The 25,300-nt window shown below is 38.8% G+C and overlaps 1 protein-coding gene across 1 annotated transcript in view; it reads right to left on the bottom strand.

The window, feature by feature from the left end:
• Positions 1-25,300, bottom strand: part of EXT2 (exostosin glycosyltransferase 2) — a 70,630-nt gene that overhangs the window by 43,616 nt on the left and 1,714 nt on the right. The window contains exons 2-7 of the mRNA XM_008639394.2: positions 25,036-25,300; positions 24,789-24,878; positions 19,869-19,985; positions 16,154-16,349; positions 12,614-12,753; positions 11,648-11,741 (exon numbers count right to left, since the gene is read on the bottom strand). The exon at positions 25,036-25,300 is cut by the window's right edge and continues 250 nt beyond it. Of these exons, the coding sequence (XP_008637616.1) occupies positions 11,648-11,741; positions 12,614-12,753; positions 16,154-16,349; positions 19,869-19,985; positions 24,789-24,878; positions 25,036-25,300 (902 nt within the window). The remainder of the gene's footprint in view (positions 1-11,647; positions 11,742-12,613; positions 12,754-16,153; positions 16,350-19,868; positions 19,986-24,788; positions 24,879-25,035) is intronic.

The raw sequence follows: 25,300 nt of genomic DNA, 5'->3' as shown, positions 1-25,300 counted from the left end.
TAAAGCCCTGAAAATACTCAATTCATCGATTTCATTTATACAGATTATATGAGTGGCCTGTAGAGGAATATTCCTTAATTACAAGATACTTCAGCAGTATGAGCAAACAAAACAATAATTTGTATCATTACAGTCAAATATTTTAAGAAAGAGATTCTAGACAGACTTTTCATGGTGCTGGTTATTGTAATTCAGCTTCCAAAACAATCTCTTCAAAAGTGAAGCAGTAAGTGGCTTTAATCCTTTGGCTCAATACTCTCTGCTGCAGTAATTTCAGCTATGAAACAAGCACATTTGCCTCCTTCAGATACAACAGAGAGTGAAAACTGAATCTTTCCATTATCCAAATTTCTTTTTTTCCTTTTTCTTTTTGAAGCTGCCAATTCATAAGGGGACAGAGGTCAGAGTTCAAAATGCTAATCTTACCCTTCAGACACCAGCCACTTGGGAGTAACTCACTTCTAGTCACTCTCAGTTTTATTGCTGGAGACTACTTGCTGACTCTTAGAAGAGTTAAAAGAAAATGTTAGTGCAAGCTCAGATATTAAAATTAAGCTTCTTGCACTGCAGCCTTCCTCAAATTCTCCTCCTCGGTGCTTTGAAAAGAATCACACCAATTGTAGCAATCCATATGTTCAATACATACTGTGCATATATGAGAATGGTTCTTAGAAGCATATCTGTTAAAGTTAACATTTTCACTCTTGCTTCCACACTTCCACATAATATTGGGAGTTTGAGGGGTTTTTTGATTTGTTTTAGGGGTGGTGGGTTTTGAAGGTTTTTTTTGCTTTGGTCTTTCTAAGGTTTTCATCTTCTGTTATGAAGAGCCTTATTCTGCTTAAATATGTGACACAAAAGAAGATCTTTTCAATAAAAGAGTTCTCATTCTCTCCCATGAAGTGGGAATTTTTTATACAGTTTTGAAATCCGGCATTATCTTTACCCTTAAAATATGGATTTCCGCTATTCCTTGTCCTAGTGATAGCAACTTAATTCTAAAAATAGCAAGAACACAAGACTTGAATAGATAAAAATATCACTTAGCACTGGTGCTATCCCCTCCCTCCATACATTTCTGCACCTCAAACTTGCTTCTTTGATTAATGAGTATGTCAACTTAGTAACTCTGTTGCAGAAGGCAACATTGCACCAGCCAGGAAACCTAACTTACTGTCCTGGCACCCTACAAATCCATGGTCAAAATACATTCCAGTTATGGAGCCAACAAACAGATACCAGCACTATGAGCAGCAAGGAACCACCCCATTCTCAGCTTTGGCTGGAAATACTGTTGCAAAGTATGGAGACAGAGCCAGAAAAAAAAAGCAGCAGGATGAGAGGAAAAAGCAACAAAACCATAAAAAAACCTCCAGCCAAACAAAACCCTGAAGTTTCACGTAGCATTTACAGCTTTAAAAACATGTGATATAAAAAATTACTACCATTTTCTGAATTCCCCTTGCTCCCAAAGAGCTTTCAGTTGTGTCTTCCTATTTACAGGCAGATGGCATGTGTTGACACCATAGAAATAACACAGCTGAAAAAGAGAAATACAGATACTACTCTAGGTTCCAGATAAATCATTATATCTACATAGTCATTGATAATGATGTGAAAACACAAAAAATAGCCCACTCTCTTCCCTCCAGTTTCCAGGAGTTTTTGTGGCTCCCTAATTACTCCAATTTCACCAGGCTATTACCATAAAGGAAGTGGCAGGCACACCTAACCTGGGAAGAAGTCAAAAATACTTGAACCTGTATCATCTTTATCATGGTGTCTGTCCTCCACACACTCCTTTAACATAAAACCAGACCTACAGTGAGCTAGAATTGTGTTATCACTGATTCAACAGCAGTCTGGAAAACAACAGAAAACAAATATGTGTATGTAATTGCAGGGAACATTCAACTATTGCATGACCAGAAGTTGGGGGGTGGGAGGATGTTTTATCCACATTTCTTGACAAGTGATGGACAGCTCCTGAAACCGAAAGCAATAGGTTTCTAGTCCTAGGGGTATTGCCTTCAAATATGTCTATGTTCTCAGGGTAGATCAGTTTTCCCTGCTGCAGGCATCCTGCTGAGAGGTGAGGTCCCAAGCAAAACACAGGAATCTGACTGCAAGTCTTTGAGGTGGCAGGAGCCAAGGGAGGTTCAAAGACAAGGCTGGCTGGTGGGCAGCACCTCTGAGTACTGCAGAGGTTAGAGGTTAGTAAAGCAGGAGCCACTGGCCAATAAAACAGTGTTTGGAGAGCCCACTCTATAGATAAATTGGGGATCTGTTTACACCTTTCCCAGCTTTCTGAGTTACACACACTGATGCTTCCCACTGTGATCTTGTCCTGTGTCCACCAGCATCTCCCTTCATCGGCAGCTGCCCTGCTCTCTGCTGGTTGGCTTTATAACATAGCTAAAGGATGCTTGGAAACTTTTAATCAGCATCCAGCATCAAAAATAAATAAATAAAAGCACAACTGCTTTTATTTGTGTCAACTGCTGCAATAAGATCTGGCTTGTCTGAGATTTCCCATGACTGCTGTACTAATGCTGGGAGAATAGAAGCTTAAATTCCCTTGATTAGAGAAGCTAAACACAAAGCAAGCTCAGTGCCAATCACACACATGAAAGGACAGCTTTTTGAAGGAAGAAAAAAAACTCTAGGTAAGGTTACCACCATATTATAGCTGTCAAAAATCAGCACATACCTCAATTTCAGAGCTTAAGCTCTATACCAGGAAGAACTTGCCCTTTTGATGAAGGCATGTTTTGCTCAGTTTCCTGTAAGCTATATAGCTCTGTTTTATATAAGCACAAACATAATACACATACCCCCATACACACAGTTCTCAACATTGGACAACTTTAACCACAGACATTACTGCCAGCATTGCTTGAATACAAATATATCTTACTGACTTCTCTGAGGATAAAAGCTGAAGGACCAGCAGTCACGAGGTTTTTTTCCACATCTACTGGAAAAATTCCATTTAGGACATGGTGCTGCTTTTTTCCTCCACATCTTAAAAATAACTGTCTTAGCTTGGGCTATATAAAAATACCTCATCCTTAGTGGCTCAAACTGCACATGGCTGTATGGCTATCTGATGAAATGGGGAAGGTGAGTATTAACTGCTGGTTGTGATAATACTATGTGGTAGTCACACTACAACAAAACAGGACTGAAAATAAATATACATTAAAAATCATTGATAGACATCAACAAGAGTTATTCATTTCTTCTTGGTAAACATCTGGAATAGCATGCTATTATTTACTCCATAAAGCCAAATTTTGTAAAAAAGAGAAGTAATATCAAAGATAAATATTAAAGCCTATGTAATAAGCCCTTGCTACAAAAAAAAAAGGGAAGTACTCCACTAAAATTTGCATTTTTATCATGTATTAATCTTTTGCTTCACCTGAACAATTAAAAAATGTGACAATAGAGTTGTTTTCCCTCTCCCCTTGATACATGTTGGCTACTACTAGGTAGGAACAGACCAGAAACTGAACCAGTGGTGAGAGGAAGAGCGCAGGGCCTGGGCTGGTGCTGAATCTTACTGAAGCATTTCAGAAAGTTGCTTAATGGGTACAGTACTCATGCTCAGGCTTAACCTCACGACCTAATCAGGATCGGGAAAGTTTTTTCCAGTGTCACAAAGGGCACCATTGATATGTTTTGCTTTTGTTTGCTATAGTGTTGGAATGCATATTTATGGTAGACTGCTGTGGGGGGAACAGAGATTCTGTGGACCCCCTGGGACCAGAATTCCACTACCAGAGTCTGGTTACAGGAAACCGTACTTCTTAATCTTAACCATAATCTAACAACTTCTATCCATGATTCCCTACTCCAATATTAGCATCCTAGAATATGCACACCCTCTACAACGCTTCTCTCCATAGCATATCTACAGAATCAGGATTCTCACCAGGATTCAAAGACAACTAATGCCAGGTGCCATTTCAATTTCTAAAGAGCATTCAAAATTGTTGGTAATAAAAAAAAGGGGAAAGGAAAAGGAAGAAGCCAAACTCCAGATACAAAGTACACCATTTGCAAGCTAAGGGGCACTACAGTATATTCCTAAAACAGCCCACTATTCAGTTTGTAAAAGAGACACATAATTTTCCTACCTTCAGCCATCTAAGAAATTATTCAATATATCTGCATAATTTACAGACAAAGATTAAAGGAAAAGCTGTCTAAAGATTATCTAGCAGCAAATTGTTTCTATAGAAAATATAAGACCTTTCTAATGTAAAAGCCAAATGTCTTCCTACTGTCTTGTAAGATGCATTTGATATAGTCATTAAAACAGGACGCAGATTTCTAAATTCCATTATTAATATTATGATTTGACCTTGTACAAGTTATTTACATAATACAAAATGGATACAAGACCAAGGTGTATTTACTACTCTTTTCAATATACTCACATGCAAATTACTACAGCAATGCAGAGTATTTATGCTATATAGATAAACGCTAAAGTTGTAACACTTTCAATAATTAAAGGGGGTAAGCAAAGCAAGCAAATTTGATAAGGAATGTGATGCGGTACAAACTGTACAGCAGCAGAGGGAAAGCACAGAGTAACAAAGAAAGAGTGGAACACCAGGAGATATGCTTAATCATCCATTTGTCTGCAGCTAACTGCTTCATGTGCATGACAGAATATTTTCAAATATCTTTCTGAAAGTACATGCCTTTCCAATTTCTGGATCATCTGGTTTATCTGTAGTCTATCCAAGTTGTGTATAGCAATCTGCAAAGGGTAAGTACCAAAAATCCACTGTGCAACAAGATACAGACTCTTAAAACACAGACTCTTAAAATCTGATCTGAAAAACAAAAAAAAATTATCTTAAAATAGCATAATTTTCCTCTTACAGTCAAGTTTAACCTTTTATTGTTTAGAAGCTGCCAATGTAGATACAAAACCAGCCCAAATGTATCCCATAAAAATTATTCATGGAGGCGCTGATTGGTCTCAAATTTCAGAGCTCTTTCTCAGAGATGCCACGAAGACAGTTTTCTTCATTCTGAAAAACAACAAGGCAGGACAGGCAAGAAGAAAAAAAAAAATCTAGGATAAGGATACTCTGCAACAACTGAAGGGAGTGGGGAGCAATGAAAGTCTCATATATAAATGCCAGGGATTCTACAACTCCCATGGTGATCCTGGCAGCAAGCCAGGAAAAAGTTTTTTCTTTCCTTTGCTGTTTGCAGCAACAAATCTTTCCTCTGGGGGAGGGGTGAGAGGGCTGGAACTAACTTCACTGCATCTGATAATATGGCAAATTGTCCAGGCCTGACATTTATGGGGGACCCGGAGCTTCACTGAAGCACTCTGGGAGGATTAAAGCAGGGTTAGGCTCTGCAGTCGCACTCCTTAAAATGCTACAAATGGCAGACAGATGAAAGTTCACTTAAATTTGATAATGATGATTCTAAAGAACCCAGAGACAGAAGCTGTCCCCTGTCAGGGAAAGAAGTGCAGCTGTAAGTTTAATATTCTCATTAAAAGGACTTGTAAAAACCTAAGTATGCTCAAAGAGCATCTAGTGTCCAGATATTGAAATGAATTTCTGTTTAATTGGTTAACAAGACCTAAATCCCATCTCTTTCATGTAAGCTGCACCACCCACAGGAAAACTCCACCACCCATTTGCTTTAACTCTATCCAAGACCATTTCACTGCAAGAATGGGATGTTTCACACGCTGGCAGTGATTGCCTGGAGCCAGCAGAAAGGCTCATATAGCTGTCAGCAAGCTGATAAGAGTTGAAATTACTCTACAGAGCCCTCTTTAAAGAGGAGCCAAAGAAGCACATTAAATGAAAGGGAGGAGGGTCAGAAAAGCCAGCCACTCATGTTATTTTAACGTGGCACTAAAACAAGTCATTGATTTACGCTTGTGTCTTCAGCTCTGTTTGACCTGGAGACTGAACTTTTCTTCAGGTCAGGGCTGAGGCACATGGGATGTGCACAAGAAAAACCGCAACAGCTTGTCCAGGTATTCCAACTGTGGGAACAAACATTGTAAGCTACATATTTTCTATGTACCTTTTTTTACACTGAATTTACATCCTTTTTTAGCCTTTAATTGTCCACACAGGCTAAAAACACAAGAGGTTGTGATTACCTAAAACTTCAGGTAATGAAAAGCAAGAATGATACATGGCCACTATTTGAGAGGGTACCTTCTGGGGCTTTGGGAAAGTGAATTACATATTCATCCAAAGAAGGAAGCTATACATCACTTTCAAGTCTCTCACTGAAGTGTTTGGCAGCCAGTGAAGTCAAGATGCATTTTAAAAAACACTGATTATCTGACAAGGTTATTACACAGGGCAATATAATACTAAAGTCTTTTGTAAACATGAGTCCTGAAGCTACATCACTGTGCCTGCAGCAGCCCTCACCAAATGGCCTTCTGTTCCCATATTCTCCCTCTGACAATGCTCCACTGGTACCTCAGGAGCCCCCTGCCCATAGACACAGCAGGCATAAGCCACCCCTACCTCAAAGTACTCTCCAACCTCCAGAAGTCTGCAATGCAGGAACTTTTAAGCCAGAGGGTATATCTTTGCATTCATCACTGACAGATTTTCCTTTTCTGGATTTCTTCATTCTGCCTTTTATGTCAATAAAACCCCTTTACTCACACAAAATGATGAAGCAGTGATTCCCACAGACTACCTATTAGTTCTGTGAGATCATCTCCTTTTTTATTCTTTTAGACCAGATTCCAAATAATAAAAGTAAATGAGACATCAAATGAAAATGTATCAAACTATGTACAGTCATATCCATTCACTTTTTTCATTACCTTCTTATTTTATAGTTCTGTATTATATTCTTGCTTCATCATCACCAATCATTCATTTTCAAGATGAAGAGTGTTAGGCTATTTAATCACTCTTCTCTTGAAACTTTTGATCACCCTTGTTCTATTATATCATTTTTAAGATGGGAGAACCATAACTACAGACTCTATTCATGGTGCAGACACACAACAGATTTACATAGTAGCATAGTATTTTCCATCTTGTTCTCTACCTCTTTTCTAAAAATTCGTTGTATTATTTTTTTTTAATATAACTGACTATGGACTTTATACTTTCACCTAACTATTTATTACAGCTCTTCAGAATTCTTTTCCAAGTGATTGCAGCTAGTTGAGAGGCCCTAACTGCCTATGAGAAGGCTGGTTTAAATTGCAAATATATCCCTTTGTATACAGAATTTAATTTATCACTTTATCATTTGGCCATTTTGTACCTGAATTTCTCTGGCCTAAGGTGTGCCAGTTCCAAGTAAAACCTTTTCCAAAGTGGATAATTCATAATGGATAAATGCAAGTGGTTTTCTATGACTGTTAGCTGAAGCTGCAAAGTTTCTCTTAAAAGGCCATGTTATTCTGGGGTGCTTAACTCCTACACAGGTACCTAACTTTATGGGATTTCTTATTTCCAACCTCTCCACTTCTCTGTAAGTTTGGTTTAAATTGGGCAGTAACAGAAATCAGAAGAGAAATGACCATGCACATTGTATGTGATCATACCCACGTTTCCCTAGAAAACCAGGATGAAAAGAATTCCCACACTTAAGTAAGAACACCAGCTCTTCATCCTTGTGCCATCAGAGCACACAAAGTCATCCTGTCTTCCAGAATAGATATGAATTCAGAAGTTTTATTTCTGGGAGATGGGGAGTATTACAAAGTCAAAAAGGAACAGGCACACAAAGCCTTCTTTTGAAAATAAACTCCTTACCTAAAATTTCTTCAGGGAGAAAGAATACCTAAATAAACAGAAGAGTAAGTCTTCTTTTCCCACTAGATAGTACTTATAGTTCCTTATTCTATGTCTTAATGAGTCTATCCATGTTAAAAGAGTTCTAAGTATGCTGGTATTAAGTGAAGAAAAATATTTACAAGATACCTGTATATTCAGATAGATTCACCTTACAAAAAGAGAGTGGAAAAAAAAAAGTACAGAGGCTGAGATATAAGCTGAGGAAAACCTTCATGCTGGTTAAAGACATTTATACATCAACTACAGTGCTGAAACATGTTTCCAGGGACTAATGGGCTTTCAGAGCAAAGCTTTAAAAAAAAAAAAAACCTGTTGCAAGGGAAACTATACAAGGCATGGGATAAGGTAATACCAGCAAAGTTTTGTTTTGCTTTTTTTCCTTTACCTATTTCACTCTTCAGGAGCAAGACAAAATTTCAAATTTTATTCTCTATCATACAGGTCTATTGCATCTGCTTCTTCCCCTCCACTTCTAGAACTTTGCTGTTACCTGGGTGCTGGTTAGAGATGCAGAGAAAATGAAAGCATAAGGATGCAGCATCAAGTCTGCTGGATCAGTAGCTGTGCAGCTAAGCTGCTTATCAGCTTGCCTCTGGGCACTTCTGCCAGTGTTTCAGACTCCATATGGAACTATTTGTGAGAGGGGGACGGTTCAAGGAAGCTTCAAAGAAAATGAGAATGACAACATTACTGCAGAAAACAGACAAGACAGCAATCCCAGAGATACATAAGTTTCATCCAGACTGCTATTAATTTTAGCAGCTCACTTAGCTGAGGCTGGTTTTGATGGTCAGAATGTTGCAGTTTGTAAGAGCTATCACATATGAGTATCCGGTTTTCAGGGACATAGGCTGTACATGAAGTATTGAAAAATATGTATCAATTTTTTACAACAGTGTAGACTAGGCTACAAGCACAGAAACTATTCTCTTTTGTGAGGACAGACAGGAAACTGGACTGGGAATTGTCGAGAGGAAACTGTTCTGCAAGTTTGAACAACAAAAGCATAAGTTAATATAGCTGATCTCCAGAGATCTCAGTGCAATCAGGTATTACGTAGGACAGTAGAGTTAATTCTGATTTCCCACACTCACGCTCTGCTCAAACCAATGAATCTCTTTCCCAGTTTATATCATGTACTGTCTGATAAAAAACTGAGCAAAATAAAATTGTGTTGTAGGAAATCACAGCTCAGGTCGTACCAGCTACAGATCCTAGCAGATGATGTCTCCAAAACTAAAACACGTGTATTTTATCCTCTTCATGACAGTGTTACGTGATGTCCATGATAGGTGTACAAACTGGAAGAAAACACTTTCAAATATGAGTTCTTATATAATTGAAAAGGTAATGACTTCTCTCTAAGAGATTTCCTCTCTTCCCCAGCTGATGTATTGCTAGAAGTACCTCCAGAAACAAAGCAAAAAAATACACATAGGGAAAATTTTACTCATTAAAAGCAGACAACCTATTTCAACTTGAAAAAAATTATATAAAAGGTATATGTAGCTCTACGTATATATGTTTATGTGTACATTTTAACCTTGATGTATGATCTCCAAAGAATCTCCTGTAATAAAATACTGCAAAAAAGTACCTAATCAACAAACAAAACTGGTAAGCTAACATTTACAATAATATTTGTTTCAATTATGATGTTATCCAACAAAGGATAAGAATTATATCATAAGACAACCACTGAAACCGATGCAGTGGACAGCAAGGTTCCAAACCCACAATGGTTGTCAGACCCAGAAAGTCTGAGAGGTAAGATGAATGCATGCTTCAGCCAGGAGAAATTCAGAGCAAGGATTTGTTCTGTTTGCCTAGAAAAAGATGATCTCAACCATACATGTCAGGTTACTGCTAATCCACACAATATCAGTGTTTAAGTACTTTTCACCGTATCAGATGGCTAGAACACAGAACCACCTATCAGCAAGGGAATTTCAGAGACGCTTACACAGGGATTTTGCCTTGTAAATAAGGTTGACAGGACATGAAATGTATGGATAACATGTTTAAGTATCCTCAATACACAAACAGAAATACATTCATGAAGATGAAAGACCCTGTGATTTCATCCTGTTACTTTTACTATCAAAACACACAACAAAAGCAACAAGATGTGAGAGGAAGCTTTAGAAAAACACATCACACCTTCAGTCAATTGAATCACATTTTCCAATGATGTTCAGTGATGTTTTGAACCCAATGACTATGAGTATCACAAACCACAAATAATCCAACAAAATTCACTCTGAACAGAGACAATATCTGTATTATGAGCACTAAAATATCATCTGTTTTAAGTTAATTTTAAAGAGTTACAGAAAACATACATAATGTATATATCATCTGAATTAAGAGGGATATTGTTGGTTTGTTTCATTGTGAATGTTTAGGGGGTTTGCTCCCTTGTCCTCATTTTGCTGGCTTTTTTCTTAACAGACTGGAGTTGTTGCCTGATTTCATACTTTAAAATTAGTGTTTAAGCTGTGAAGTGCATTGTCCATAGCTGGAGAACACTATCCTGAAATGATTATTTTATGTTATTAAGAAATGGACAACAAGAAAATTAATGCACACTTTGACAGACTATTAATGTCAGTTTTAAAGCTTTATTAGGCAAAACTCCCTAGTGTTAACATCTCTAAACCAAAAATCACATCTCTAGGAGTTGTAACACCGAGGTTACTTTTTCACCTCCTGGTTTTGGTGGCACGTTGGTGCTGCTAGCAGGCCCCATCAAAATGCTTCATTTGTGTGAAGGCACTAAAGAGAAAGGAGACCCCTGACGGCTTCTGTGGTATTTGCAGACTCTCAGAACAGAATGAAGCGAAGCTGGCAACAGAATGCAGGTGTGAAAGGTATTTACTTCTAAATTTGAGAGTCTATTTTCTCCCCATGTATCAGTGTTAATGTACACTGTCGAGCTTTTAGCACGGCCTCAGTAGAAATAACTCGAGTATTGTAGGCTACACTAACAAAATCATGTCTTGGACCACTTTTTACAAGGACCAGGCAAAAGATGACTTTGCCACTGAGCTTGTGCAAGGCCATTTCAGGAGCATGACTTCACAATTCTTGCAGAAATTTGACAACAGAAATCCCATGCATCTTGAAAATTCACCTGAGATCAGAGAGTTAACTTTTTCCTTAATACCTAGCTCTTACTTCCTCTATGATTTTCCTGATGAGGAACTGAGGCATTGATAAAAGTATCTTCTTACCTTATAACAATATATGCTCAGGTACAATAAGATGTCAAGGATGAGATTTCCTAGATAAAAGTGTACATCATATGTTAATAGCCTCTTTGCTGGGCTGACAGTTCATGGTCTCAGCTCTTGCAGTCATCAAAGAAGTAAAATCTCTCTCTCAGAGGAATTGTGAACTTAGAGAAAATATTTAAAGCATTTTGGACTTAATGCTCCCCTCACATTTTAAGTGACTAAATTTTTCTACAAACCAAAGCTTCTTTTGAAATAAGCACAGACTCTTGAACTTCTTTACTACAATTTAGATACCATGTAGAAAAATGAAACAAATACATGCCTGATTTCATTAGAAATATGTTAATAGATGTTAGTAGGCAGTACACTTACATTCAGGGAGAGCTTCCATCCCACTGAAAAGTGATGGCAAATGCAGATGTTTAGCATAAAGAAAGAAAAGGGTCAAATAATCAAAATATTAACATGAGAGTACAGTGGATGTTTCTGCATTCCAACAGCTATCAGAGCAAGGCAGGTGTATGAACCCACACTCTAACTGTAAATAAATGAAAGTAATTTTAACACAGTACATAGTTTTACCTGTCTTTGCATCTCTTCAATCTGTCGCTGGGGGATACTTTGCAGAATACTGTACATTTCAGGCATCTTTTCTTCAGGGATAACAACAGAGGCCCTATAAGCAAAAAAGAGAAAACATACGGCAAGATGAGAAGAAAGAAATTCAACATGAAAAGATGTCAACTGTTTTTCAACCCAGAATCTTTTAATATTTTAATAAGACATATTCAAAAGACATGAGCAAAAAGAAGCAGTCTTCTCTCAGCCTAACAAAATAGTCTCTAGCAGCTCCTTCCCAACAGCAGCCAGTTTGCCCACAGATAGTGCCACCAAAGTCTGTAAATTCATCTGTCCAGACAATCTAATAACTATGAAAGGGACAGAGACCCAGAAATCCTGAATTCTCATCTCTAGATTGCCACTGACCTGCTGTCAGCAGTAATTTTTGAAGTGGCCAAACAGTAACAGATTATACAGTGTTACATATAACACAAGTGATTTTTGTACATATTATCCCAAGATCATGTGGGCATAGGGCATGCATAGAAAAATAATGTAAGCTCCTAACACAGTGTACTCAGTTACAAAGCAATGATCCATTTCCATCTCAGATAAACTTGGGAATAATGATGCAATATAGAGAATTAGCATTTCTGTGATGCAATATTTAGTACATATTTTCCTTAAAAGAGCCTGAATGGATACCAGTCTTCATTGAATTCAAGCACAAGATAATACAGCAAATCTGCTTTAGAAGAAAAAATGACTGGCTACAGGATAATCAAATGTTCTGTCATATCAGTCTCATTTATTTTCCTCTCCTATTTTTGAAACATAATAGATCAATCAATAGATCAAGGGCAAAGACAGAATGCACCTTACTCTGTATTTCATTCCCTGTAACCCCCAGTACCCTTGACTTCTCACACAGATTTGATCCAAATCACTGAAGGCAGTGGTTCAATATACAACAGTGAGGGTACAGACCTCTTCCAGTCCAGAACCTCAGAGAAAGGTAAAATGTAGGAGTCAGCAATGATGACTGGGACACAGCCAGCTTGAAGAACATCACTCAGCACAGCCTGTCCGAGGCGGGCTCCACGTAGAACAATGCAAAACGTAGACTCCTGTCAACAAATGGTATCCAACATATAGATGAGGAAAAAAAGGAAATGTTATATATGCATTGTGTGTGTGTATGTATATAGGCATTATGTTTTCCTGACCTTCCCTTCATAAAAAAAAACAAGTCAAAAGGAAAACCAACTTGCTCTGTGCAATCAATATATTCTGAATTATTAGCTAATTCAAAATAGTTATACAACTTTATCTTCCAGAGGCTAGGAAAAATATCGTAAGCGGAGGAGTGAGAAATGAGCTGGTGGGACAATTCTGTGCTTTATTTTAATGGCCAAACTTCAGAATTCAGTTGAGAAAACTCAAGGAGAAAAATAAGTTTAAAACACTTCAGAAGTTTGGCACAAGATGAGCAACAATTAATATAAACTTTTTGGAGTATAAACTGTATGGAGCCAACTTAATTTTCTTCTGTTATAAGGCAATGCAGTTCTATGGATAGTAGGGAATTAATGGATTTCGTATCTCAAGTTTGAAAGTCATTTGACATCTTTGATAGCATTTTCACAGGCTAATTAAGAAATCAGGGGCTAGATAAAGGCCTCATAGGCTTTACAGTTACATAAATTGCAGTTACAGAACTCAAAGTATAAAGTAGTTAACAGTAGCTCACAAGTAAAACAGTGATGGACCAAGTAATCTTTCCTAGGTGCAACAGCATTCAGTGTGTCCCTTAGTTAACTGAGTAGCAGAGTTAAGACCATACTTATTAGACGTGACAAACCTATGATTTTGTAGGATTAGCAGGTATAATGGATAGCAGGATTAGACTTTGACATTATATACATAAATCAACTAAGAAATACCAATACATACAGAATTCAACACTTAAGAGACAAATAGCAAACTGCGCAAATATAAAGCATGAGGTAACTGGCTAGGATTTGCACTTTGCAGAAGAGGACAATTCCTACAAAAGAGCAGGCAAAGAAAGGGTATTCATGTGACAGCAATGTTGCACTGTTGAAAAAACAAACCACTCCACCCACAGATAGTATTACAGTGCAAAAAGAAGTACAATTTACGAAATCTGAAGGATTCACTCACTCTTCACAGTAACAAAAGACCACAGTCAGAGCAGAGTTCAGTCTTGGGCAATGCACTTCCAGTGGTAAGTAAAGGATGATTACTTACCTTGAAGGTATAATCTACAAGCAAGGATTGACTATATCAATACTATTTATTCTGAAGGAATGAGGGCAGGAGGAAGGGAGCTTCAAAGATAAAAAAAGTTGTTGCAAAAAAGAATATAATCCACTTACTCATGTCCACGACACACAAGAAAAAATGCTATGAGTTTAAACTGCAGCAGAGAAGACTTCTTGACTATGTTGCACTCACCCTGTGTTTAGGGACTCACTGCCAACTGAGGAATCTTGCTACAGATTCAAGATCACAAAATATATGCTAGTAGAGTTCAGCTACACAACAGGGAAAAATCCCAAGTCAGTATTATCCCTAAGTTTAAGAAAGAAAAATTATAAAGTTGATACAGGGGTTCCCACAGATAAGAAAACATTTTTCCAGCTTGTGGAAAGTACATGGCCTGAAGAAAAGAAGCCAGAAGGCTCAGCAGGGCAGCAAAACATCAAGATGGAACTAGGAAATACAAGGGGGTTTGCTGGCTCTTCACTTGTTTCCTAATGCAATCATAAGACCTGTGTTCATACCCATAGAGTACTTGAAAATCTCATCCAAGAGAAGACTGCAAACAGGAAGCATTAACAACCCAGAAACCCAAGAGTCTGTCTAGTAGGACATCTGTAAAGGCAGTGCTGGAAAGGATGAGCTGTGATCCAAATCCCCCTTCCCCCACTCTTAGACAGGAAGAGAAGGAAAAGAAGGGTGTGGGGAATGGAAGGAGCTGAGAGAATGAACACACATTTTAACCACTGACTCACTAGATCACACAGCAGCAGGTGGAAGAGACTAGTAAGGTCTGGGAGAGACAAAAAAGAAAAAAAGAAGCCCAGATGTGGACACACATGCTCATCTGCCCAGATAACCATTTTTCCTGTCTAGACAAAGGTTACTATAAATACATCTCCTCACATCACCACTGTTATCAGCCAGACATTCCAAAGGGAAATGCAGGGCTCTGCAAAGGAAAGTATTTTAACAATCTCGGCATGTGCCAGCTCTCTTCTGAGTTATAAAATCATATATAGCAAAATATAGATATAGATTCCCTGACTTGCTATCCTTTAGCAATCCACTTTGTATTTAAAGAAATAAAGCAAACAAGTAGGTTTTTTTTTTTACTCAAAGTTTAAGACTCACAGTGACCCTTTACTCCCTCTCCTCCTCCTCCTCCACACAGAATTTTAAACATATTTCCTACAAAACATAACAGGAGGGGTGGAAACTTTGCCTTTCCTCAGCTTGTTTGTTATTTTACCATCATTTGCTGAAGTTCAAAGACAGATTATATGCTGGTGGCCGCAGACAGAGCACAGTGGCCTATGGCATAACTCACTTCACCACACTGCATGCCAAAGCACCTCTGTTAGTGAATTGCCAAGAGACACAGGGGTCTGAGAACACTATCTAGTTTTATCTTCACTGACACATCAAAAGACCTTTGGAAGTTGGGCCAAGGCCATGAAACACATTTCACCTAGATGTTTTCATAGCTGCATGCTGACAAAGCCTTCTAGCTCAGCCTGTCATATCTATACAGATAGTTTTGTACAATTTAACTACTAAACTGCATACAAAAAATGTAATCTGACTAACTCTCCCTAAATGTAACATTCTTTTTTTGGCCCAAATATAAGAGCATAACCTCTTTAAAGTTCATGTTAACCTTCTATCCAACTAACAAAGCCATCTGCAGCTCTAAGCTTCATCTAGCAAAGTTTGGACTGTCAGATCTGAGAAATCAATTCCAAATTCATGCCTGCTGAGCCCTTTTGCCAGCTATTTTGGAAGGTGTAGATTCCCATGTTCCTCTCCAGTTTTGAAGTGAGCAACTTTATCTGCCTTCAAAAGTTTTTCCTCCCGTTCCTCCATTTTAGCATCCCATTGCTGCTGGATTTGGCAGTATCTTTGTGCAATTTTTTTAAGTTTACATGACACTGTCTTGTGTTACTAAACCACCATGACCAGTCTCATGAAGTTGTTATACAGTGTTTTCAAATTACAGCATAGTCGGCATATCAGTTCGAGCACATGGTTTTTGGCCCTCTCAAAAATAAGTTAGGATATAATATAACTTAGTTAAAGTTAGGATATAATACTCAAGCTAACATAACAAATTATGCAGTTCTAAAACATAACCAGCATATTAATTAAATACAAGGAAGTACCCCACCACTGCTAAACAGGAACAGCACCATAGCTAAGACAGACACTGCTGAGAAGAGAAGTTTGGAGGAGAGACAGCCTTACCTGAAGCACTTGAGGATAATCAAAGACTTGATTCTTGTAGCAGCGTTTGCGAACAGCAGGGAGCCCATCTGACAGGTTTGTACACTTGTCCAGGATCAGCACTGATTCCCCATTCTCAGCCTGAAGAGCTTCCAGCTCCAGGCGGTACTCTGGGTGCAGAGCCATTTGAGATGACAGAATGAAATACCTGCGAGGACTGAAAAAACACAGCCACGTTGCCTGACAGCACTGCAAGTTTACTTCCAAGATGCTCAAGAACACATTTCCCTCCATCCTAGAAAAGCAGAGCAAGATTAACTAAATACAGACATGCTGCCAAGACCATATTTTCAGGCTGGAAAGGGTAATGATGAAACATAATTAAGTCTGGGATAGTAAGTGGCTCAACATTATTTACAACTCTGAATAAATTAGTACTTGGTAAAAGTGCCTATTACACTAGAATAGGCACTTGCATTAAAACTTCAATTAAAAACTTAAATAAACATCACTTAACTACATTTTAAATCAGCCTGCTACTGATGCCAGGATTGTTTGTACTTTTGTTTGGTGATTGTGTACTAAAACAAAGTAGATAGGACACTGAGTGCTGCTTCTAGTTTCTCCTCCCATATATGTTCTCATGAATTTTAATTGAAAAAAGATGCTGAACTGACAACTCAGTATATAGTATTTAGCTTATTTAGTCCTGATATGGTGACAGCAGCAATAGAACAAGCTCATCTTTTTAAACTGTGATTAAATTCTTTCTCTTTGGGGCAATATAAAGGCAATATTTCCAGGGAAAAGTTGAAGGTCCATATAGTGTATGTTATCCCATACACTCTCAACCCCTACCATGTTCCAAAACCATGAATATTTAAAATGTGCCAAATATGTTAAATACAGAAGTGTTTAAAAACACTAATTAACACTGCAGGTAAACCACACAGGAACACAGGCTCAAATTAGGTGCTTGCTGCTTAAAAAAGTTATACTAATACTGGAAAATAGCATGTCATATAACTGTTATACTCATCTACTTGGGTTTCCTTTTAAAACAGGTCAGCTAAAGTCAGACTGCTCCACCACTCCCCATTGAAAGGAACACACAGTGAGTGAGTGCCCTCATGCTGCCGAAAGAACACAGGAAGCACAAGGCTTGTACTTGAGATTCCAATTCTACTCCACGTGATGCTATCTTTAATTTACAGCTCTGAAAACACACAAACACACACACTTTACAAAGTCAGACCTCTCCTGCTGCTCTTCTCACCTCTTCTACTCATTTTCATGCTGGCCACTTTAGTTGCTCCAATTAACAGATGCATAGTATTTTTTTTAAACATTCTTTCTCACAAGTCTCCAGCTGCTACCAACTTGCTACCAGCAGAAGTGGATTTTAAGCAATCCAATTAAAAAGGCAAGTAAATCAAACCCCCTCAGTTCAGCTCTGTAAGAGGCATTTTAAAAAGGAAATAATGATACAGATGAGTGATAATAAATGCATATAACCAGCTAAAAAAAAAAAGTAGGCTTGTTCGTGTATATGTTTAAAACCAAATTCTGCCTTGAAATTGCCATCATTCTATGACACTCAAAATCTAGCTATCAAACATTGCTACAAAAGAAAGTACACGCCACCTCCCGAGAAATAACACACTGACATGGAGTAATGCAAAGGTTTATCCCACGCAAGCCTGGATTCTGAGCGGCGTGTCCTCGTCCCACCCCTCCTGCACAAAGCAGCCAGGCCAGGAAGGCGGCTCACTAGTAACGCTGAGTGGCCACTGGATGGCACTCCGGACACCAGGCTGCCCAACACAATTTTAAAAAAAAAGCAGCAGTTTTGAGAAACGAAATCTCCAACACCTTAACTGAACATAAAACCTATTTCTCTTATCCGACCCAAAATCAGACACGGAGTTTAGCTGACTACTGGACATGAACAATATGACTGTATGTCTCTTTACATGCTGAAGCCTACCATCGCATTCACGCTCTCCAGACAGAAATACAAAGCGTGCCTTCACTCTGGGTCGGAATGTAGTAACACTTGAGACCTGGGAACGATCAGCTGGGATGCAACCAGATGCCACTTGCTGGCCTGGTCCAGGGACATCACAAGCAGGGACATAAAGGGTGTGAGCAAAGTAAACTGCTGCTGCACAAGTTTGTCCTAATTGAATGCATTATCGTACCTGGAGCAGCCAAGAGCAACAGCAAGAGCACTGCCCTTACCAGAAAAGACAATTGAACCCAATACTTTTGTGTCCAACAGAGGCTTTTCAATCACATTTTTTGAAATGCATTTCAAAATCACATCTTGAAATGGTGCACTTTTCAATGCACCATTTCAATCACAGTTTTCAACTTTGAAAATTCATATTCTCTACAAAACGCCATCAGAAGAAAAGGACCTAAAGTTGTTACAGTTGTAAACTTGATCTTCACAATGAGCAAACACATCATTGATCCCCATTGCCTCTGTCTGCCCATCTTTTAAACCATAACAGAGGTAAGACCTTGTTACAACAAAACTTTTTCAGCTGTGTAATTAAAAGATTTATGAAATATAAAAGAATGGCCTTCCATAACCAGTTAAAACATGTCTTCTAGACTTCTACCTCCTCTTCTTCTGAAGAAATGAACAGATTAGAGAAACCACTATTGCCAGGGTAGTTCATTTCAATGGCTAATTAGATGCTCAGAGAAAATTAGTGGTTTATTTCCCAATTGTCTTGCTTTACTTCCAGCTACAAAGTTGGGGGAGGGGAGGGTTGTGTTGTTTGTGTTTATGTCTTACTCCATTACTTTAAAAAAAAGAAACAAATAAAATATTCTAAGCTCTGGATGTATGTGTTCCCATAATCATACATACAAGTTTTCATCTTCCTTTTTCATGAGCATAATGACAGGTCAGGCACAAATGGTGGCTGTTACATCAGGCTGGCGACCTGTCCCAGTGGGGGTCCTCAGGGCTCCAGCTTAGGTCCTGTACTCTTCCACATCTTCATAAACGACTTGGACACAGGACTGGAAGGAATACTAAGTAAGTTTGCCAACAACAATAAATTGGGAAGAGCTGTTGGCTCCGTTGAAGGCAGAGAAGCCTTGCAGAGAGATCTCAACAAATCAAAGGGCTGGGCAATCACCAATAAATAAATTGGGAAGAGCTGTTGGCTCCGTTGAAGGCAGAGAAGGCTTGCAGAGAGATCTCAACAAATCAAAGGGCTGGGCAATCACCAGTTGGATGAATTTTAACAAAGACAAGCATCAGATTCTGCACCTGGGACAGGGCAACCCTGAATGTATGGACAGACTGGGAAACGAGGCTGGAGAGCAGCCCTGTGGAAAGAGACCTGGGTGTCCTGGTCAATGGCAAGTTGAATATGAGTCAGCAGTGCCCTGGCAGCCAGAAGGCACAACTGTGTCCCTGTCTGCATCAGGCAGCTGGTCAAAGGAGGCGACTGCCTTGCTCCGAGTCCTCTGCGCAGTTTTGGGCACCACAATATAAGAATGAAGTATAAAGCTATTAGAGAGAGCAGCTGGCAATTGAACCCAGACCATCAGCACTGAAAGCATAATCTATTTTAATAGCAAGAGCTGTGAAAAACAACTCTTACAAAACTGCCCAAGCTCACCATGAAGTTAGTAGCTATATTTGTATTTTATAATCATCAATACTAAATATGATATCAAATATACTTTGCCCAATTCATGGGAATTACTTTACCCTGGTCCTCTTTCTGGCAGATCTACTTCTCCCGACAAGGGACTGTAAACAGGAATACTGACATCGTAGCCTTGCCTGTAAGTCCAAGTGGAGAAGCCTCCACCAGCCAACAGAGCTCTGAAAAACACAAGAAAGTTACTTTAAACTCCAGCGATTCACTGCTTGTTGTTACCAGAACAAGAAGATGCATGCTCTAAGGTAAGTTTGTCCCTCAGCATTTGTCAGTAGCATGTTCTCATGCTGGTTTTAGGTTGACTTTAGTTTTCATGATCTTGGTTTACTGCTAAATTGTATCTAGTCACCAACAGAGTGCTTACAATTGGGTATGATCACTGAGGAATTGACCATTTTTGCATTAATACAGGGAAATCTAATATATTGCTGTCATTATGATAATTCTGCAATTTGCCAGCTTACACATCCTAAGACAATTTTAATTTGACAAAATACATTCTGAATTACTTATACTAGCTAAGATATTCCTTGCTGCCTGTACTAAAATAGGGTATAGCACACCTTTCAAAGTGTTAAAGACAAGCTATATTTCAGATACAAATCACAGTACAGTAACATAGCATTTTAGCATCTTACAGTGACTCTGGACTTCTCAGGATGGAAAATAAAATGAAGTTACTTGCAACTGTATTTTCAAAGTTATCATACGAGCTAGTGAAATTTATTTCAATTTTATATTACACAAAAATTCTACAAACAGAAAACACGAGAACAAGAAATCTGTATGTTACGACAGTAAGTTCCAACAGTAGAGGTTGCTTGGGATACTATATGCTAGAGAGCATGGGAATAATCAAAGACTGACAAATTAAAATGCAATTCAACCTTCCAACAGGATGACCCACATCGTGCCTTTTCCTAGATGGGACAACCTTTTGTCACACAGAAGTGCTTTAGGAAACAGAAGAGAACAACATGTATAGAAGAAAGCAGTATATCACACACAATTCCAGGAAAAAAGAGGTTTGTTACTACCTCCTATCACAAAGCAAGCTTCTTCAGAATATGCTAGTAGAGGACAACAGTCTTTTCATTGCCATTTCATGTCCAGTGACCAGGCAGCATCAGGAACACATCATCCTAGTTCCAAAAGAAGCTCAGATTCAGCTTCTTTTGTGAGACTTCTCAAAGAGCTGATCAAACTTTCAGTCCTTTGTCACTCAACAGGAGGGTGTGCTATACTTTCGGCGCCCCAGGGCCTGCTTAAGGTACCATACAAAGTAGTTCGGAGAAAACTATTTCTCAATTCCAGTTTGTCTCCTTCTCTATGGAAAGGAGCAGGACACAAATACATTACTAGACAAGGCACTAAACAAAGGATCTTGAGGAGCCATATCCATTGTTGCAGCTATGATTCCAGTGGAAAGCCTTACTGTCACAGTTGAAATCAGAGCAGGCACAGGTCTCATCAGTAATCAGAACACACATGGGAATAAAAAGTCAACATGAAACTGGAAGAGGCTGATCCATTAGCTGATATTCTTGTTTTCAGATATCACTGATTGAAACCCTTGGTATGGTGTTTGGAGAAGCAGTTTTTTCCACAAGTGTTAGACAACAGATTATCATCATACCTAATTATCACCCAAGATTTTTCCCATCAGAACAAGACACTCTGGATGAACACCAGTATGTTGTGCCTGTTCTAATCCCCATCAGATGTCCCACAGAATACTTCACTTCCTGCTCTGAGCTGCAGCACAATTGTTCAGTGTTCAAACACCATGATCACACTTTGCCATAAATATAATTCTTCATTCAGAACACAAACTATGTTAGGAGCAAAAATCAACTGGAGAATAGGATGATAAGTACGAGCTGAGTTTTGAATTTATGTTCCAAATCAAGTGATCATTTTTAACTCCTTTCCAATGTCCCCTATCCCCCTGCTTTTGGTGACATGTACAACACTGCTATGACTAGGTCTCACTCTTGAAGCTACACGTTTTACTCCTTATCCATATTAATTCAGTTACAAGAACAGAGAAAAAAATTGGCTTTGGTGTTACTGTTCTTGCACTTTATATCCCCTTCTCTTTTTTTACAACCCACCCCCCACCCCCCCACTGGGAAACCAGAACCAGATTGTTTTAATAGGATCCAGTGAAAACATGACAGCACCTCATCAGCCTTGAGAAAGCAGGTGTGTGTCATGCAGACTTTTACCTAAATAAACCCACAGGGAACCAACACCACTTGGATTTTCATTGTACAGTGCACTAAGAGAATAGGAACATTAACTCCTAATGTACTCAAGACAAATAATCTTTAAATGGCACTGATCAGCAAGGAATGACTGTCCCTGAGCAACTTTTCACCACTTTTCAAATATTGATCCTTCTTTCTCTCCATGAAGTGCCCCAACTGGCCTGTACTCTGAATGTTTCTGTCCAACTGCCACCTGCAGCAGCCTTCTGCCAAACTTCACAAGTCACTGAACCCAATTAATGGACTGAAACAGAAATAAATAGAAAGTATCTTCGTTGGTAAATTCAATTCCACAGCTACAGATTAGCTTTGCAAAAGAAACCCTTTCAACCTCATTACTGTACCAAATTCAACAGCACTAATTAACAGATAATATAGAGCTTATCTTTTATGTTTTATGGCAGGAGATTACATATGTTATGGCAGCTAACACCAGCAACATAACCTCCACGCCCACAAGGCACACTTTCACCTTTGAAATTATGGAATAAAGCACTTTTACACTGTCTTTGGAAATTGGATTTGAGGATTTAATAAACAAGCAACCCCTTAATGAAGTACCATGGCCAAGAACTTTTCCAGATGTAAAATGATTCTATAACTGAGTTCCCTTCTGTGTGTAAGGTCTTCCTTTAACTGGAGTAATATTCTGCAGCAGATCAATAGAACACAAATCTATTAAACCTCATGATCCACTGCAGTTCAACTGTGAATGACCTCTCGGACACGTTGACTGTAGAAGGCAGGCCACACTCCCTGCACAAACTTCACAAACATTACCTGTGTATTTCACAAGTGATCCACAAACTCCCACAAATGCAGTCCTTCTGGAGCTGTCTGAACTTGTTGTTCAGACAAGTCATTCAAAACCAGCTGAACTCTGCCAACATGCCTTTATTTTGGCCAGCAGCCTCTCACCCTATGATGCTACAAACAACTGTCTTTCACACTTGGTTAACTACCCACTCCTAATATCTGTAGACATTCTCAAATTAAGAAAACACACCCAGGTCACTTGTTCTGTTAGACATGAAGTAAGAACTCCAAAGGTCTCCTAAATCATACTGAAAGCTCATACTGCATCACTCAGGCCGAGGACTAGGTTCACCACACTCCTGACTTGTTTCACAGGCCACTTGTCTTTGCACCTGTGACCTGTACAATAGGTCATGTACAACCTGTACACCAAACAGTCCAACTGCTGGCTGCCTACAAAAAGGAATTTCTACTTTTTTTCCATCCCAAGCACTGTTATTGCCTCTCTTACATATTACAGCTTGTGATCATACAGCTGTGGGGTGAGTCAGATTGGCAAACTACAACAGCTAAATGCCAAAAAAGACTTCAGTTTTTTATTTAAATTACTCAGTTTTCCATGGTAGCATGACAAACACTTAGGAGAAACACCTACCAAAATAATGCTTCCTGCCTGCTAAGCCAAGGCACGCAAGGCCAAACATAAATGGAGATGTGAGATTAAGAAGTAAAAATAAAAGGTTCTGCAGCATATCTACTATATTCAGTTAATAAATTCACTTCTTTGATAGACACATGCATCCATAGACATGCAGTCCATTCCACTGTTGAATGAAAATTCTCCTTAAGTACAAATCTAAGATAACAAATGCAAGTATTTACTAACAGATTAACAGACTTGTTTACATGAGACTGATGCTTGACTGCCCTCTCCAGGCTAACCCACATACATACAACATATTTCATACAGAGAAGGAAAAAAACTAAAGCCTTATTTCACAGTGATGTAATTACAATGAGCAAATTTACTGGTTAAACACGTGCAGAAAAAAAAAAATCTGTTCTGGTACTGGAGGATGTTTTAAATTGTCTTTGCTGCAAAGAAATCAAGATACACTCCACAGACAATCATCTTAGCAAACATCCCATATCTCAGGCATGATTTTGTTAACATTTGGCAGAAGAAAAGTTAACTTTGACCTTCAAGAAAAGCACTGGTTACAATGGACCTAACTCAGCAGAACTAAGCACACACAGGCTGACATATTAGAAACATCTTCAGCAACAGTATCTAAGCTAAATAATTTTGCCTTCCTCTTCTTCCAATTTTCTTTGCCTTGCAACCTCCTGTCCCCTTCCAAAAGTAAACTATCCTGGAAATGAAAATTGAGCTCAGAATGTATGCCTTTTAAGTTCCTGGCAAATATTTTTAAAGCACATTTGCCACAGAATAACTAAGAGCATTTGTCCAATTACTAATATAGTCTAATTATTAAGATAACAGAAACTATTGAAATTCACCACAGTTTTGTCAAACAGCAGCTGCTTTAAAATGCCCTTGAAGCACCTGACTTCTATCAGAAAGCTGCTGCTACAACAGCATCTTTGAATTTTAATTTGCATCGAATGGGACATTCTGTAAAGCGTTCATATTCAGTTACACTCCAGATCAAGATTCTCCAACCTTACAGCAAGTTCAAGAGTTAAAAGCAAACTGTCAGCCACATCCCTTACAAAATTAAGGATGGGGCTAAACTATCAGGTTTCAAAAGTAAACCCCTCTTCTATACAAGACCTTACTTTCTTTTTTTGAGAAGCAAGCAAGTCATATTTTGTAAAGGTAAAGGAGTACATCCTTTGCTATCAATTGCCCCTCTGAGCTCGTTGCTTCTTCAGTGGCATTTAAACCCAGATCTGTCCATCACACAGCACAACACATACCTATCTCTAGGAACATCTAGGGCAGTGTTATAATCAGGTGGCCCTCCAGGCAGCATATTGAAGAGCAAGTGATTTGTGCCTCGGTCCCACCTGTGGCAAAAGAAGAAACAAACTGCAATTAGAAAGGTGCTCTCTGCATAGAGACAAGTTCTGTCAAAGCCTAGTGCTGGCATTAATTCACTGCATTCTCCCCTCCTGCATTAAGCTTACTCTGCTTACATTCACACAATGAAGTTTGAACACTTACCTGGATAGCTGTGCCAACGCCTGAGCGGTCTCTTTGATACGGAGGGCATTCTGATTGAGGACATCTATGGATGGCACAAAAAGGCAGGCCCGGTTGACATCATCAGTGTAGAATTCACTGTCAGAGATGGCCGTCAGCAGCTCATTGTATTCCCTGGAAATGGTGTTGCTCACCGAGGTCCCATATTCATCCACGTACTTTTTCAGTGAATAGATGTACACTTTGATTTTGTTCTTGGGATTGAAGCCACATCTATAGACATCGA

Source organism: Corvus brachyrhynchos, unplaced genomic scaffold (assembly GCF_000691975.1).
Source record: "Corvus brachyrhynchos isolate BGI_N302 unplaced genomic scaffold, ASM69197v1 scaffold115, whole genome shotgun sequence".
Lineage (NCBI taxonomy): Eukaryota > Metazoa > Chordata > Aves > Passeriformes > Corvidae > Corvus > Corvus brachyrhynchos.
Note: the sequence above shows the minus strand (reverse complement) of the source record. Positions and strands in the feature narration are given on the sequence as shown.